This window comes from Ammospiza nelsoni, chromosome 6 (assembly GCF_027579445.1).
Source record: "Ammospiza nelsoni isolate bAmmNel1 chromosome 6, bAmmNel1.pri, whole genome shotgun sequence".
Classification (NCBI taxonomy): Eukaryota; Metazoa; Chordata; class Aves; order Passeriformes; family Passerellidae; genus Ammospiza; species Ammospiza nelsoni.
Genome location: NC_080638.1, coordinates 27,948,092 through 27,962,108, shown reverse-complemented (window position 1 = coordinate 27,962,108; position 14,017 = coordinate 27,948,092). Strand labels below are relative to the sequence as shown.

At 41.1% G+C, this 14,017-nt stretch overlaps 1 protein-coding gene across 1 annotated transcript in view; it reads right to left on the bottom strand.

Moving 5' to 3' along the window:
* Positions 1–14,017, bottom strand: part of MAPKBP1 (mitogen-activated protein kinase binding protein 1) — a 100,444-nt gene that overhangs the window by 20,501 nt on the left and 65,926 nt on the right. Inside the window, exons 13-20 of the mRNA XM_059473813.1 lie at positions 13,859–13,950; positions 13,365–13,490; positions 11,656–11,726; positions 11,092–11,213; positions 10,115–10,190; positions 7,462–7,573; positions 6,829–6,892; positions 3,657–3,782 (exon numbers count right to left, since the gene is read on the bottom strand). Coding sequence (XP_059329796.1) covers positions 3,657–3,782; positions 6,829–6,892; positions 7,462–7,573; positions 10,115–10,190; positions 11,092–11,213; positions 11,656–11,726; positions 13,365–13,490; positions 13,859–13,950 — 789 coding nt within the window. The remainder of the gene's footprint in view (positions 1–3,656; positions 3,783–6,828; positions 6,893–7,461; positions 7,574–10,114; positions 10,191–11,091; positions 11,214–11,655; positions 11,727–13,364; positions 13,491–13,858; positions 13,951–14,017) is intronic.

The following is a 14,017-nucleotide window of genomic DNA, read 5'->3' as shown; positions in this document are numbered from 1 at the left end:
GCTCACCACAACCTGGATCTTGTTCTATACAGGTCAGCAGTGCCAGTTGCTCTTCAGCTCCCAGTTTTTGAAGGGTCAGACAGTACAGTGTGAATGGAAGGGAAGGACCTTACATTAGAAAGCCTTCAGTACACAGTATAGACTTCAAAGTGCCACATGTCATTATGGAGTGCTAGTATTCAGACAAGTGATAATAGATACTCTGCATGCTTTTGTATGACCTGAATCCAACCCTGTTTTGCTTTCTCAAAACCAAACAAAGCAGACAAGAATGGCAACTATTCATTTAAAGAGGTATGTCATCAGCATTCCCACTCTGATCTTGTGCTACTTAAACCCTCAGCTTTAGAGATGTACTTATGAAACTGTAATATCCTGGGTGTCAGGTATCACCAGCAGATTAAATCCTCCTGCTTCCCCCTCAAATGCTGAAGTGTTTTAAAAGGAAAGTTGTTCTGCTTTTCCCCACAGAAGGATCCCAGAGTTCATGCACTGACTTGAGAGTTTCCCAAGTGTTATAATTGCACTAGTTCATCACAGACTGAGGCACCATTTCTAATAAGGCATCAAGAGCCTGCCCCATTCTAAGCCCTGGAAATGGCACAGCTTTCCTGGACTGGACAAGGCCCACTGAGAATTTGATAAGGAGCTCTTCTTTCCTAATATATCTGACAGCACACAGTACTTCTTCAGTGTACACATATAACTTTTAGACAATTTAATTTGGATATTTTTTCTCCTGCTATTTATACTGGAGAGTCAAGGAAAGCCACAGATAAAGTGATTTTTAAAACATGACTATAAGCCCTGCAAACATTCCACAGTAAAATCAGCTTAAAACTTGAGACAAGCTTTTCTAAACTATAAATGCATACTTGGATCAAAACCAAAACCCTACTAAATGTCCTTTACAAGATTCCTTCACTGAAAATATAAAAGTCTTAAAACCAGAAAGTACCAGCAATATCAACTGAGTACAAGTTCTATTATCCAGGACTATCAAAGCTCCTCATGTTCAGGAAAAAAAGCACACATCTGCAATTACCACAACTAGAGGTAGAACTCAAAGGCTCTCAGGCACACTACGGAGAACTGTGGGTCTAACAGGTCAGAGCAATTCCAAGGTAATACAATGTCCCATAAAGGTGAGTCAGAGAAATCATTTAGAGGAGAGACACTTTAGTCTCTAAAAACTATTGGAGGGACTGAAAATGCTGGGACTCTTCAGTTCAGAGAACAGGTTGGATAAAGAGAGCTTATGAAAAAGGTTTACAAAACCATGGGCACTACCAATAGCTGGCTGGAGAACAAAAGATCACCAGAGCTCACAATATTCAGAAACAAACTTCAGACTTTCATGAAAACTAGTAGGAATGTGCTTTAACAGAGACAAGAAAGTCCTTCTTTCCACAGAGAGCAGTGAACTCCAGGAACTTCTCACCAAAGGAGGCTGCAGAGGCAGACAATATTATGAAGCTCAAAAAGAATTTATACAAACTCAGTGGACAATTGGTCCATGTGCAGATAGTAAAGGAAAAAGGTAGAAATATACCTCCTAACATCCCTAATGTAACAATGGAGCATGAGGCAAATGGACCACAAAGGTTCATACAGCAGGGCCCACAGAGTTTCTCACTAAATAGCATCTTCCATTGCCAGGGTCACAGGCAGAATGCTGGACTTTGTGGAGCACAGGTTTGACCCAAAATAGCATCTTCTGTGTGTTTACACTGCTGATGTTACTCACCTGTGTCAATTCCTGCCCTGACAGTTTCAACTGGATAGACTATCCTGAATTGGAAATCTTCATCTCCCATTGTCTGTTCAGATCAATTTTGTTACCCACCATTATTTTGATTATTCATCCTGTAATACACCCATACCATGATACTAGCAGAATATGTTACTTCCCCCCCCAAATTCTAGCAAGACTGTTCTAAGGAAGATCTAATAGAACAAATGACTTATCCCAAGCCAGGCACCTTTCTCATACTACTGCCAGTCTTTTGAGACAACAATTTTACACCACTAAGTTGCAACTCAACTCTCTACTGCAACCTATACAGACAGGCTTTGGAAACAATCAGAGCAGGTACAGGACACCTAGAAAACAAATCTCACTCAAGTTCATTAATTTTTCTTCTCCCACCTCAATAATGCTGGTCCACTAGGCTCTTCTTCCATTGTCAGTACCAATCCAAAATGCTCTGGGAATTATCTTTGCTGATCTCCAATGAGCACAGCAGACAATCAAAACTGAAAACAAGCTTTCAGAGCTGACAAGCAGATTGCAGGCTTGCAAAGAGGCTACCAAACAAGTTTACTGAAGTTCTGGGCTTGGCGTGGCACTAGCACCGCCCTTCAGCCGGCGTCTGTGATGGAAACAAGTATCACCTCACAGGAACAGGGCTGGGATTATCTGTCACAGGCTGAGCCTTGGTAGGGTAAGGCTGCAGCTGCTGGAATAATAGAGAGACTGCTATAAAAAGCACATTGCTTGACAGATCCAGAACTTTGGCTAGAAAAAAGGCTTCCTGAGTTTTCCCAGTATCATTACTAAAAGCACTTACTAGACCAGACTCACTTCAGAAATGAGCAGATCAAGACTTTCCAGAACAAAACTATGTAGACAGACTGGTTACAACATTGCTTGCTCCCAAAGGGAGTGGGAAAGTCCTTGTGACACTCAAAAACAGCGTGGTAATTCCTCCAGTGCTTTGGTACTTTTATATCCAGAACTCCGTGTGTAGTAATTTGGGACATAGGAACAAAAAAATCTGCATTTACCCTTTTTTCCCCCACTGTGATCTCATAACAGGTTGGTCAGGACTCTCCCCTGCATTACTTACAGTCCAACTAGTCTCAGTTACTTACAAACTACAGAGAAACCAAACACATTAGACTAATAATCAAAAATACCTTGTCACTCTTGTTCTGTTTAAAAACAGAAGCACCACTTTTAAAAGAAAGGTCACTAGATAAATTTAGATCTATTCCACTTGCAGGCTGCAGTAATTTGTTTTGAGATATGTTGTTTACCTAGCAAAAAAGAATAATATTATTCAGCTAGCAAGAGCTTTTCCCATTTAATTTATTTTTGTATTTATTAGTCATTTTATAATTATTTTAGCTGAGTTTTTCACAGCCTCCAGAAAATACTTTACAAAGAAACAGCAAAAGTGTAAGGACTTTTTTAGAATTATGATCAACATAGTCAACTCATAGAGCTCACAGCTATACTTCAGTACCGACACCACAGAAAACAGCTTTCAAGTTGCATTCAGCTTTGATCTAAACAACCCTTACTCATGAAGGATCACAGCTTCCCTGCTAGAATTCTGTGTGCCATCCTCAGTATTCCTAGGTGAAGTGCTTAATAAAGTTTCTGACCACATCATTAAACTAAATTAAGACACAAGAGGCATTGCATACATATTGCAATCAGTGAAGCACACTAAGTCTGTCTGGAAGATGCCAGTCTGGTTTCTATATCCAAAGAAGGGGGGTACAAAACCAAATTCAAAAGAGAAATAAGAGAACTTTTGGAAGAACACTATCAGTGAAGACAGACAAAACCTTACAGTTGAATCCCAGTGCCACACTTTCACATTCCACCCTACACAGCCAGCCACCTGTTCTCAATCTGCTCTGCTCACCTCATGAGTCCAGCTGCCTTGTGAGGAGGAGGCTTCTCTGCCTGCTTCCCTCTCTGTTTCATGTCCGACAGTCGCTGCCGCATGTTGATGGTCATCTCTGAGCTCAGACGCCAGATGAAGATGCAGCTGAAACAGAGAAAGGTGAGGCTGGGATCAAGTCTCAGTTCAGTTTATTGATACTAATTCCTACTGCAGAGACAAACTCTCTTTGGCAGAGGCACACAGAAACAGTTTCACAGAAACTCAATCCCATCACAAGCCTCATGATTAAAGGGTTAAACCTGCCTGTCAAAGCCTCCCTGTGAGCGAGAGCAACTGCAGAGATATTTACACAGACTCATCTCTGATCCTACACCTTTTTTGACTGTCTGACGAGCTGCTGAAGGAAATGCTGTAACAAGTCCCTCTGTGGTCAGCAGGATAAGTGGAGCCTACAGATGTCGCTTGCATCCTCTAACAGTGGCTAAGCTGAAGTCTCTGACTGCCCCTACCCCCAAAGTCAAGGCCTTCCTAATGCCCACCATCCCAGGGAGTCTCTGTGCAGTATTAAGAGTTAAGCTCATGTGGAAGAAGCAGGGTGCTTCTAATATTTTACTTGGGACTCCCTACAGGACACTTGCACAGAATCTACACAGTCATTAGCTCAGCTGGTCAGAGCACAGTGCTAATAACACCAAGGCCATGGGTCCAATTCCTGTATGGGTCATTCATTTCAGAACTGGATTTGATGATCCTTGTGGGTCCCTTCCAAATCAGAATGTTCTGTGAAATATTCTGTGACATTTGACTAAATTTGGTCAGTGAACTCAAAAGCATTGGAGAAAAAGAAACCAACAATGTGGTCTCATTTCATGAATTTCTTCAGAAATTCAGTTCAAAAAATATTCCTGATCACATTAAAGAATAATGTATCTCATCTTTAGCTATTAGAAAGTAAAATGACCAGCACTGTCTTTGAAATTTAAACTTAGTGCTATACTAATTCTTTTCATCTCAGTCATCTTTCCTGTCTAGCTGGGTATACCTACACTGATGTAGAAACAGAGATGGTGCTTAGGCTATCACTTACAAAATCTTGCATGCTACTTTGAAATCCAAAGAGGATTTAATTCAGTTCTTCAAGTCCCATCAGTGCCAGTATACTCATGGGTACTCCAATACACAGAAGATTTTTCAATGACTGGCTTTTCCTTCTTTCTTGATAGCATGTAAACATTAATTTGCTTTGCCATTTTGAACAATGACCATGAACTTTGGTCTCCCTGACCTGAGGGAAAAGTCAAAAGTGCCAAGATCCTGAATACCTGAATCTTCATTTTTTTCTCTCTCATGAAAAAACAATTTAAAAGGTTTAAATTTCCATATCACACCAAAAAACCCCCATAATATCATCTTTGCAGTCTGTGGAAATTTTAAGGCAAAACTAAAAATTCCCTTCTTGTCCCCAGTGCCATGCTCAGGAGCATCACTCCCAGCTACTGAAATCACATACAGACACTTTGCATTGCCAGTGAACACACTCTCATCCTCCCACTGGAGCTGTTCAACCAGGAGAAAGGGGTGAGGCACTGTGTCTGGGAACCATGGCAACCCAAGACAGACAGCTGCTTCCTCTCAGGGAGCAGCTCTCTCCAACTAACAGCAACCATAATCCGCTGCTGAAAAAATACTGAAACAGGGGAAACAAAATTCTAAAAGCAAATCTGGCTTGCTCATTATCCCACCCCCGCAGTTATCAAACCTAGAGACAAGCAGCAAACAGCCCAAGCCTGTGAATACATTAGCATCCAACACAAACTCTGCCAAAGCAAGCACCCACCTCTCCTTTTGCTGGGGTTGGGGAGGGGATATTGTTTTGTTTTTTCTTACCTTGCATTACTTTCCTCACATGAATCTCACAGCCCTTGTGCCCTTTCTCATCCCTGCTTTTCTCTCTATTCTCAGCTCTACTCTTTGCACATGCTGCTGTGTGTGAACAGACTATGTTCCCTGCTCTCCTTTGAAAAAGATGCTTTCTCATATCCTCACAGCAAACTTCTTCAGGAATCCTTTCCTCACTTCTCATCCACTTCCTTCATACCCTCAATGAAGAAAATTATCCTTTTGCTCATGAAAATGTCAACAAAAGAATGTTGCACTAAATCACAAGGATCACTGGGGACTTCAAACCTTCCATGTTTCTGGAATTTGTCAGAAGTTCACAACAAAAGGACTCTCTCTCTTACAACTTTTGTCCCTAATCTATTCAAACACATGAAAGAGGAAAACGAAATTATTTATTACTGAAAGACAGAAACAACCAAGTGATGAAATATAAGGTGATATATTGTATGTTCTTCAACCACTCACCCTCTAAAACACTCTTTCAATTCAATTGTGATTTATTAATTTGATAAAAAAGAAAGAGAGAATCTGGGTTCCTCTGAACTTGCAATAGCATTCCAGGAGCCATCTTTCTCAAAGGAAAAATTTTATTCAGTTCAGATGATTTAAGCATTCACTGATTCTAGAAACAGTGGCTCCACTCACCTGTACGATCATCATCATAGGCACGTATTCTCCCTTTTCCCTTGGGCTCAGTCTGGTGACTACTTAAGCTTTTAGTGAACTGATTTAGCTCACTAAATGTGCAGAAAACTCATCTAAGGGGAGTACTGATGTAGTGATCTGATTTAGCTGAATAAGGGGTCAGCTGCACCACTGCTGACTCAGGGGAGTGGGAAAAGGACCAAAAAGTGAGGACAGGACCAAAAAGTGAGGACAGGACTGTCCCTTTTGCTGCTAAACAGACTCTTACACCTGGTGAAACCTAACCAACAGGAGTATTGCAAGAAAAACTTTTGGCACTACTAGCAAAAATAGCCTAAGATGCCTCTTACTACAGGCCTGAAGGCTGGTCAGGAAACAGGTCACATGTCTGTCTCCTTTCCAGCACAGTATTTACTCCCAGAAAAGGGAAATACTTCACATGGGTCCCATTCCATGAAATGATAGCATAAGCTCTGTGAGTTTTGCCAACACCACACATTCAGGATTCAGAAAGCTCTGAGATTTATTTGGAATTCATAAAACACCTCTGAAAAATAAAAAAAAAATCTACCTTTCCTAAGGACACGTTACATTTAGTATGATATGGCATAAGCCAGTACCACGAACAAGCAAAACCTCTTACCTGTCACCAGAAACAGAGATCAGATGTTTGCAGTCATTACTGAATTTCATCCCAGTTACAATCTCTGTGAGAAATAAAGCACAAAAAGCCAATCTTCCCTGAATTATTCAAATGGACAGAAGAGATAATTAGCCAAATAGCCTGTCTGCACTCAGTAATTCACACTTCACAGATTAATATGTCCCAATTACCATAACCATTTAACCAAGAATCTAGGCTTGACATGGAAGAGGTACTCCATGGCAAAACATCCATGAAGACTGAATTCTCTGTTTCCCTATAATAGAACAGCTCCTGCATGGTAGGAGCTGAGGACATATCATAATAGAACTAAATATACACCGAAAAAAAACCACAGACTACTTTATAGGCTATTAGAAAAACTGTGTAGATAAATACATGACTTGACAAGTGGGAATATGTGTGTGTGTGTGTGTGCTTGTGTGCAAAATGCAAATATTGAACTTGCAATAAAATATTACAACTTCATCCAACTACAATCTATTCAAAAATACCCATTAGGTAAACTTTTCGTGGGGAGAAATCTTCAGAAAGCTAGTATCAGACTAGTATCAGACCCCACTATACAGTCATCAGCAGAAAAAAATACTTCCAGACATTTATAAGCCTTACCTGAGTGTCCATACATGGTTGCAACACACTCGCCAGAATAGAAATCAAAGATGGAGAGGTTCTTGTCAGAACAACTGGTTGCAATATAAAGACCAGAAGGATCTGTTTGCACCTGGTTTAGGAGACCAGAGGAATGCAAAGATCTGGTGAGAAACTAACTTCAAACTACATTAAAATAGTTCAGAGTACCCAAGACAGTCAGACTAAAATGCAAGTAGCCCCCACAGGAGTCCAGTTGGGTACCAGCCTATCCAGTATCCCAGGACAAATCTTCGACCTGACCAGACTTTTAAGACTATCTTCAACCTAATCAGAGACTGAAGGCACTTAAATTAAATGCCTTCATGACTGCGAAGGTATTGCCACCAATGGACAGATTTCTACTTCTCTCCTACTTTTTTTTAACCATTGGGGTCTTACTTTCTTCTATGTTAAGATCAAAACAAAACAACAAGAAACTCCCATCCCAAAACACACACACCATAAAAAAAGAAAAAGCATCAGAGATGACAGAGTTAAGGGAAATATTAAAGGATTCGAGTCTTCGGGAGTGAAAGCAAAAAAGAACTCAACGCTGCCAAGAAACTGTCTTTGATAATGATGCTGTCACATCTCCAGTATTTGCAATTTCCATTTTTCAGCTATTTTGTTTGTTGTTTGTTTCTTCATGTGCACTATTTGTTGCTTTGTCTTGGATCAAGTATAAAATCCCCTGCAAATGCCTCACCAGATCTAAAGCAGCACTACACAGCAAATACAGTTACTGTCACCAATTTAGAGAATTTTAAGGAATTGAGAGGATAAACACTTTTTTCAAAGGAGACATGGTATTTAAATAATGGTAATTCTTTTGGTTTGTTGTGGCTCTTGTTAAGGCTCTTTTGGTTTGTTATGTTTATTTTGTTGATGTTTGTTTCCAGTGTCACTGTTTGAGTTCTGCTCATTAAATTGCAATGTGTACTATGATCTCAGAATAACATGCCAAGAAAGTTTAAATTCCAGAGACAACCATAATCCCTTGGTTACATAATTGTCTTAAAAATGAGCAAAGCAACAGTAAAAGTAATTGAGATTCCCCACTTGAGATACACATTAAAAGAAAAACCCACAAAAAAACATAAAGGACATTAAGAACAAAAAATTCAGCTCCCAGAACATTTCATGGTTTTTTGTCTGAGAAAAATCTAATCAAGCACCTAAGCTTATCAGCAGTTTAAAGTGTAGCATCAGTTTTTCATTTTCTTTGCTCTGGCTTACAAAAATTTGTGGGAATTATAATAGGCAAAGAGAAAGATCTTTCTCTGGAAAACAGAAGAGCTGACACTGAACAAAACTTTGTTTCCCCCTTCCCTTTTTACCCAGTTATTTACACCTATCAATAGTTTCACCTAGAAGGGAGCTACAAATATCATCTACTCCTGCCTGACCCATTCAGAGTTGACCAGAGATTCATCAAGCTTAGTCTCCTCCATAAAGGCCACATGTTTAAAGTTTGTTATTAAATGCACTGATCAAATGCATCTTCAACACTGTCAGGCTTGGAGTATTGACCACCTCTCCAGGACTCCTGTTCCAGTGTTTGACCATACGCTCAGTAAAGAAATGCTTCCTAATGTCCCTGGTGCAGCTTTGAACCATTCCCGCACATCCTGTCACCAGATCCCAGGGAGAAGCACTCAGCACCTCCCCCTGTGTGTCCTCTCCTCAGAAATCTGTAGAGAACAATGCAGTCACCCTTCAGCCTCTTCCTCTCCAAACTAGATAAGCCCTAAATCCTCAGCTGCTCCTCATAGGACATTCCTTCCAGTCCCTAATAATACTACTGCTGACCTGTGCAGCAGTAGAAAATTATCAGTGAAAAAAAATATAATGAAGAAGCTTGTTTGGCAACTTTAGAGATATTTTGATTTTGTCAGCTGGCTTTCCCCCTTTATAGACAAGAATGCAGTTCTTCCATTCCACTGTGAATCTCAAACACACCTGATTTACCAAGGTAAGCCTAGAATAGTGGCAGAAGCAGGTGTGCTACCCTGGCCCAAGGCGTGGACGCACTCAGCAGTAGGAAAACTTGAACAGACTCTCCCTAAGCAGTACCATGCTTGTCCAGAACTCTAAGACTCAGGCTTTTCAGGCCCAATACTATTTTATTTTATCAACTCAAACAGTTTCCCTTGTATTTGTCCTCTGAAATCCACTTCACAAACACTGATCAACAGGTATTTCCACTTTAAAAATCCTAACAAAACCAGTCAAGAAAACCAGAATGAGCTCTCTGGAGCAGAAAGCAAAGGATTAAATTAAATGGATTAAATCATCTCCTGACAGATATTGGTGCAGTTCTACTTGTTTTTACAGCACAGTCCTGTGACTCACTTCAGAAACAGGACAGAGAGAAAAATCAAAAATCAACTTCAGCATTCATTGACTCTCTTCCTGTTTTAACCTGATGAAACCCAAATATATTACCAGCCCTTAAGGGTGGAAGTAGGAGGAAGCAGCAGCAGGGTAAAGGACAAAGTATGGAGCAAGAAAAAAAAAGAAATAAAAAGAAAAAAGAAATTACTGTACTCTGACTTGTATTTCATTTTCTTGTCCCTGAGCTGCATTCAGAAAAGCTGAAAATTGAAAAAGGAAAGAAAAGAAAACAGCTTACTTTGATAAGGGTGCCATCTTCACCTTGGGATCCCTTGTAAAGCTTCTTCTGCTTCCCACTGCTTATGTTGAAAACCCTGAGGGGATGACATAAGATAGCATGCCTCATTGTCCCCAGGTACTACTCTGGGGCTGCTGTCACCAGGATTCTTTTCTCTCCCTGTTCCTCATTCCATATAAAATACAGGAAATGAGGCCAAACCACAGGAAGTGGAGAAATTATCTCCATGAAATATTATCACCAGTCATTTAAATGGTTCAAGAAATAACCCCAAAAGTAATGCAAAGGCAGATTATCTGAATTAAAATCGAGGCTTATTCTCAAGCCAATAAACAATCAGTCCTCACTGCTGTAAAAATACCTGGGCTCCTTCATACTAGAGCAAAGGATTAAGAGAGCAAGACACTTTATGCTAGAATACAAAACCAAATTACACCCAGTAGTGATATTTAGTTATGACCAAAACTCTTAACATGTCACACAGCTACAATACGAGGAGACACACAACCACAGAGAGACTCCTTTGCTTTCAAGCAGACAGATTGGAGAAATGGATAGAAATAGAGAATGGGCTCCACTTGTTCAATGACAGTCACATCTATTTCTGTTTTAGGCTCCCACAGTCCCAGGTATTCCACAGGATCCCACAGCTGTTCACTAAGTACCTTCAAAACCAAAAATTACCACAGTGCAGAAGTTTTTGCCCCACAGTTCAATGATGTGCCAAGGAAGGCACACTTGCTCCCCCAGTAGAAAGCCTTTGCTCTGCAGAGCAACCCAGTGAGAAGCCACAAGTCCCATGGGAATTGCACACATACAAAGCTCTTTATCAGTGAGAGGAAAGGCAGAGTTCAGCCTCACAGTGCCTCAGATCTGTCTGAAAATGCTGTAACAAAGAACTTAGAGGAATAATGATGGATATGGGGTTGCTTCATTTATGACTGGAAAAATATTTTCAAGTTGAGAAGGAAACTAACCTGATGTTCCGATCCTGGCATCCAATAGCTGCATATTTCCAGCTGGGGTCCACATCCATGTCATAAAGTGTGGTCTTCCTAACAATGTGATGTGTTCGGGTAAACTGGACCCCTTCTCCTGTCTAAACATATGGGTAACAACTGTGTCAAAATCAAGTCGTTAATACATTATTAAAAGCAAGTAAATACAGGTGAGTCTTCTCACACAGGCAGCACAAAACAATCCTTCCCAGGGAGCTGCTGGGAGCAGCTGGGACTGGAGGTACAAGGAACACTTCCCTTGAGCCCATTCTCTTTCACCAGTTTTCACAATAGCATTGGCAGTGAAGGAAAAGCAGATATCCTAACAGGTCTCTATTTCTGCTGTGAGAGGTCAGGCTGGGAGTAGCTGCATGCTACACAGAACTATTTGTCTGAATGCAATCTCTTCCATCGAGTTAGTGAGAGGCACTGAGGCTGAAAGAGCAACAAGCTCATACAGAAACTCTGATATCATTCTTTGAAGTAACTCCTTTGTGGAGAGGTTATAAATTAGAAGTGTACAAAAAGCTGTGATAAGGTTACCTTCTGCGCAGTGCGGAAATAGATGCTCTTGTCTGCCCCACAGCTTATCATCCGCACTTTCCCATCGTTGGCTGGAATAAAGAGGCAGGAGACAAAAGATAAACACATATACAAGGTGCAGGAAATGTTTGAATTTGTACCAGTGCTCATTTATTCTGGTCCTGATTAGCTAAGACTGACTCTTCCCCAAGCAGCAAAACAGAAACCCCTTCTCAGGAATAGCATTTGTCTTTCATGCTCAGAGAGCATGAGGCTCCAACACAGAGGCTTTTCAGAACAGATTAGGATGTAATTCTGTCTTCTCCCTCACCAACATGCTCATATCTCTGTGTGCCACAGCACTCTGGCAACATGGCACACTGACACTCAGTAGAAGCTGAAAACAGGTAGTAGGCACTCTTCAGACCTTAGAGCTGGACACATCTTTCTTGCTGCCCTTTCTTACTGCAAGGTCAGGCTTCCCTTCTTCCCTTAGGACTCTTCCATAACGAAGCAGCTCCTTCAGCAAAGCAACACCTAATAAAACTCCAAGTAATGACAATGCATCCAACACCACACAAGTCTTTGAACTACACCCACTTAGAGCATGCCAGCACTTGGCTCATAGACCAGCATAAAGGCCTTAGCTGCCAGGCCTTGAGCCCACTTCCCTCATCTCGTGGGAGTTCAGCTGGCTGCATTCAAGGCCAGCTCACTGATAAGACAGATCTGTCAGAGAAACTGCTGCTGAACTTGGAGATCCTCCAGAAAAAAAAAACTTGAAAAAGCCACACAGTTGCTTTGGGGAGCCCCTGCTTCAGTGAGTCCCTTCACCTGGCAGTGGTTTTCAAGCTGAGTTCTCATCCTTGAGCCCCAACTGAGCTACACTGCAGCAGCACTGCAGCCACAGTTGTGCCTGGACATGCACCAAAGCCTGACCCAATCCATGGACTCACCTTCCTGATCTGAACTCCATCTTGCCCTGCTATTATGGACTTGCCTGGCAGGCACTGAACTATAGCTTGACCCTGACCACTCCAGACTGATCAAGAACTTGAATTGCTTGAATCCATGGTCTTATCACTATGGATTCGCCTGGTGACCTGGACTACTGGCTGTATCTAGACTTGATCTGTTCCTGTTCATGTCCTGTGGTACTTTCCCACAGCCAGTGGAAAAGGCCACTACCTTTGCCTGCTTTCCTGTCCCCCATGGCTACTGCCTTTCCCTGGCAGAGCAGCCAGCTCTTGCTGTTCTGACTGGTATCTGACCATTGGCAGCAAGTGAGTCTGGGGATAAAATGTGCTCCATTACCAGGAATGCAGTGGCTTACAGTGGCTTACAATCACAAATGTACTTTACCCAAAACTTATTTTTTGTGTGTGTTTTGTGTGATTTTTTTTTGAACAATGACTGTTCAGAGTTCTCCTAAATTAGTTCTCTCTGAAATTAGTAAGTGGGAATAAATCATTACAGAAAACAGTTTTCCAAAGAAATTATGAGGAAAGGTTCTCTTAGGAGGGAGGAAGGAGAGGAAATTAAAGCAAAACCAGAAAAGAAGGCAAGTATCACCTTCTGTTAAGACTGCAACTAAAAAAGATGACCAAAACCAACACAGCTGCAGCTTCAAATCGACCTAGTCCAGTAGATAAAAGCAGATAAAATTACAGCCATAAGGGGAAAATAGCAGTGCTCAAATCCAGCTTTGGTGGGAGGCCTTGATATGCTACCTGCAAATTTCACTGCAGTGATGGAAGAAGAATGTTCATCCAGGGTTTGCTGCAGGCTATAGTCCTTCCCAGCATCCAAGACATGAATCAATCTATCCCGACTGGCTGAAGCTAAGAGCTTTAAACCTGTTAGAAATTGAAAAAGACTGCAAGATCATGACTTTAAAAGTCATTTTTAAAACAGCTTCCCAAGTCTTCTTGGAGACAAAAAATTATACTTCAGCTAACTGCATATATGGACACAAAGCAATACACCTGAATTTTGCATTACAATAATAAACAGAACAAGCTGCAATCTCAACATACAATATTCCAATAAAGAGTAAGAGAAAGAAGACTTTTTCAAAGCCTGGCTCTACTAGCCCAATACCTGAAGCCTCATTTGAAATCCATGAGTAGTTCAGCATGACAATTCTAACATATCATGGTTGGACATTCTGACTTGCTCAACATTACATTCATAGGCAAAGGGGAAGCAGCTCAATTGCATTTACCTGTGTCAGGTTTGGAGTATTCCAGACATAGGATCTCTGAGTCATGGGCTTCCACCTTCAGCATTTCCTTCAGAGACTGCAACTCGTATATTCTAGGATATAACATGGCTCATTTCAGTATGTTTAATAAAATTAGCAAGACCTGGTTATTTTCTCATG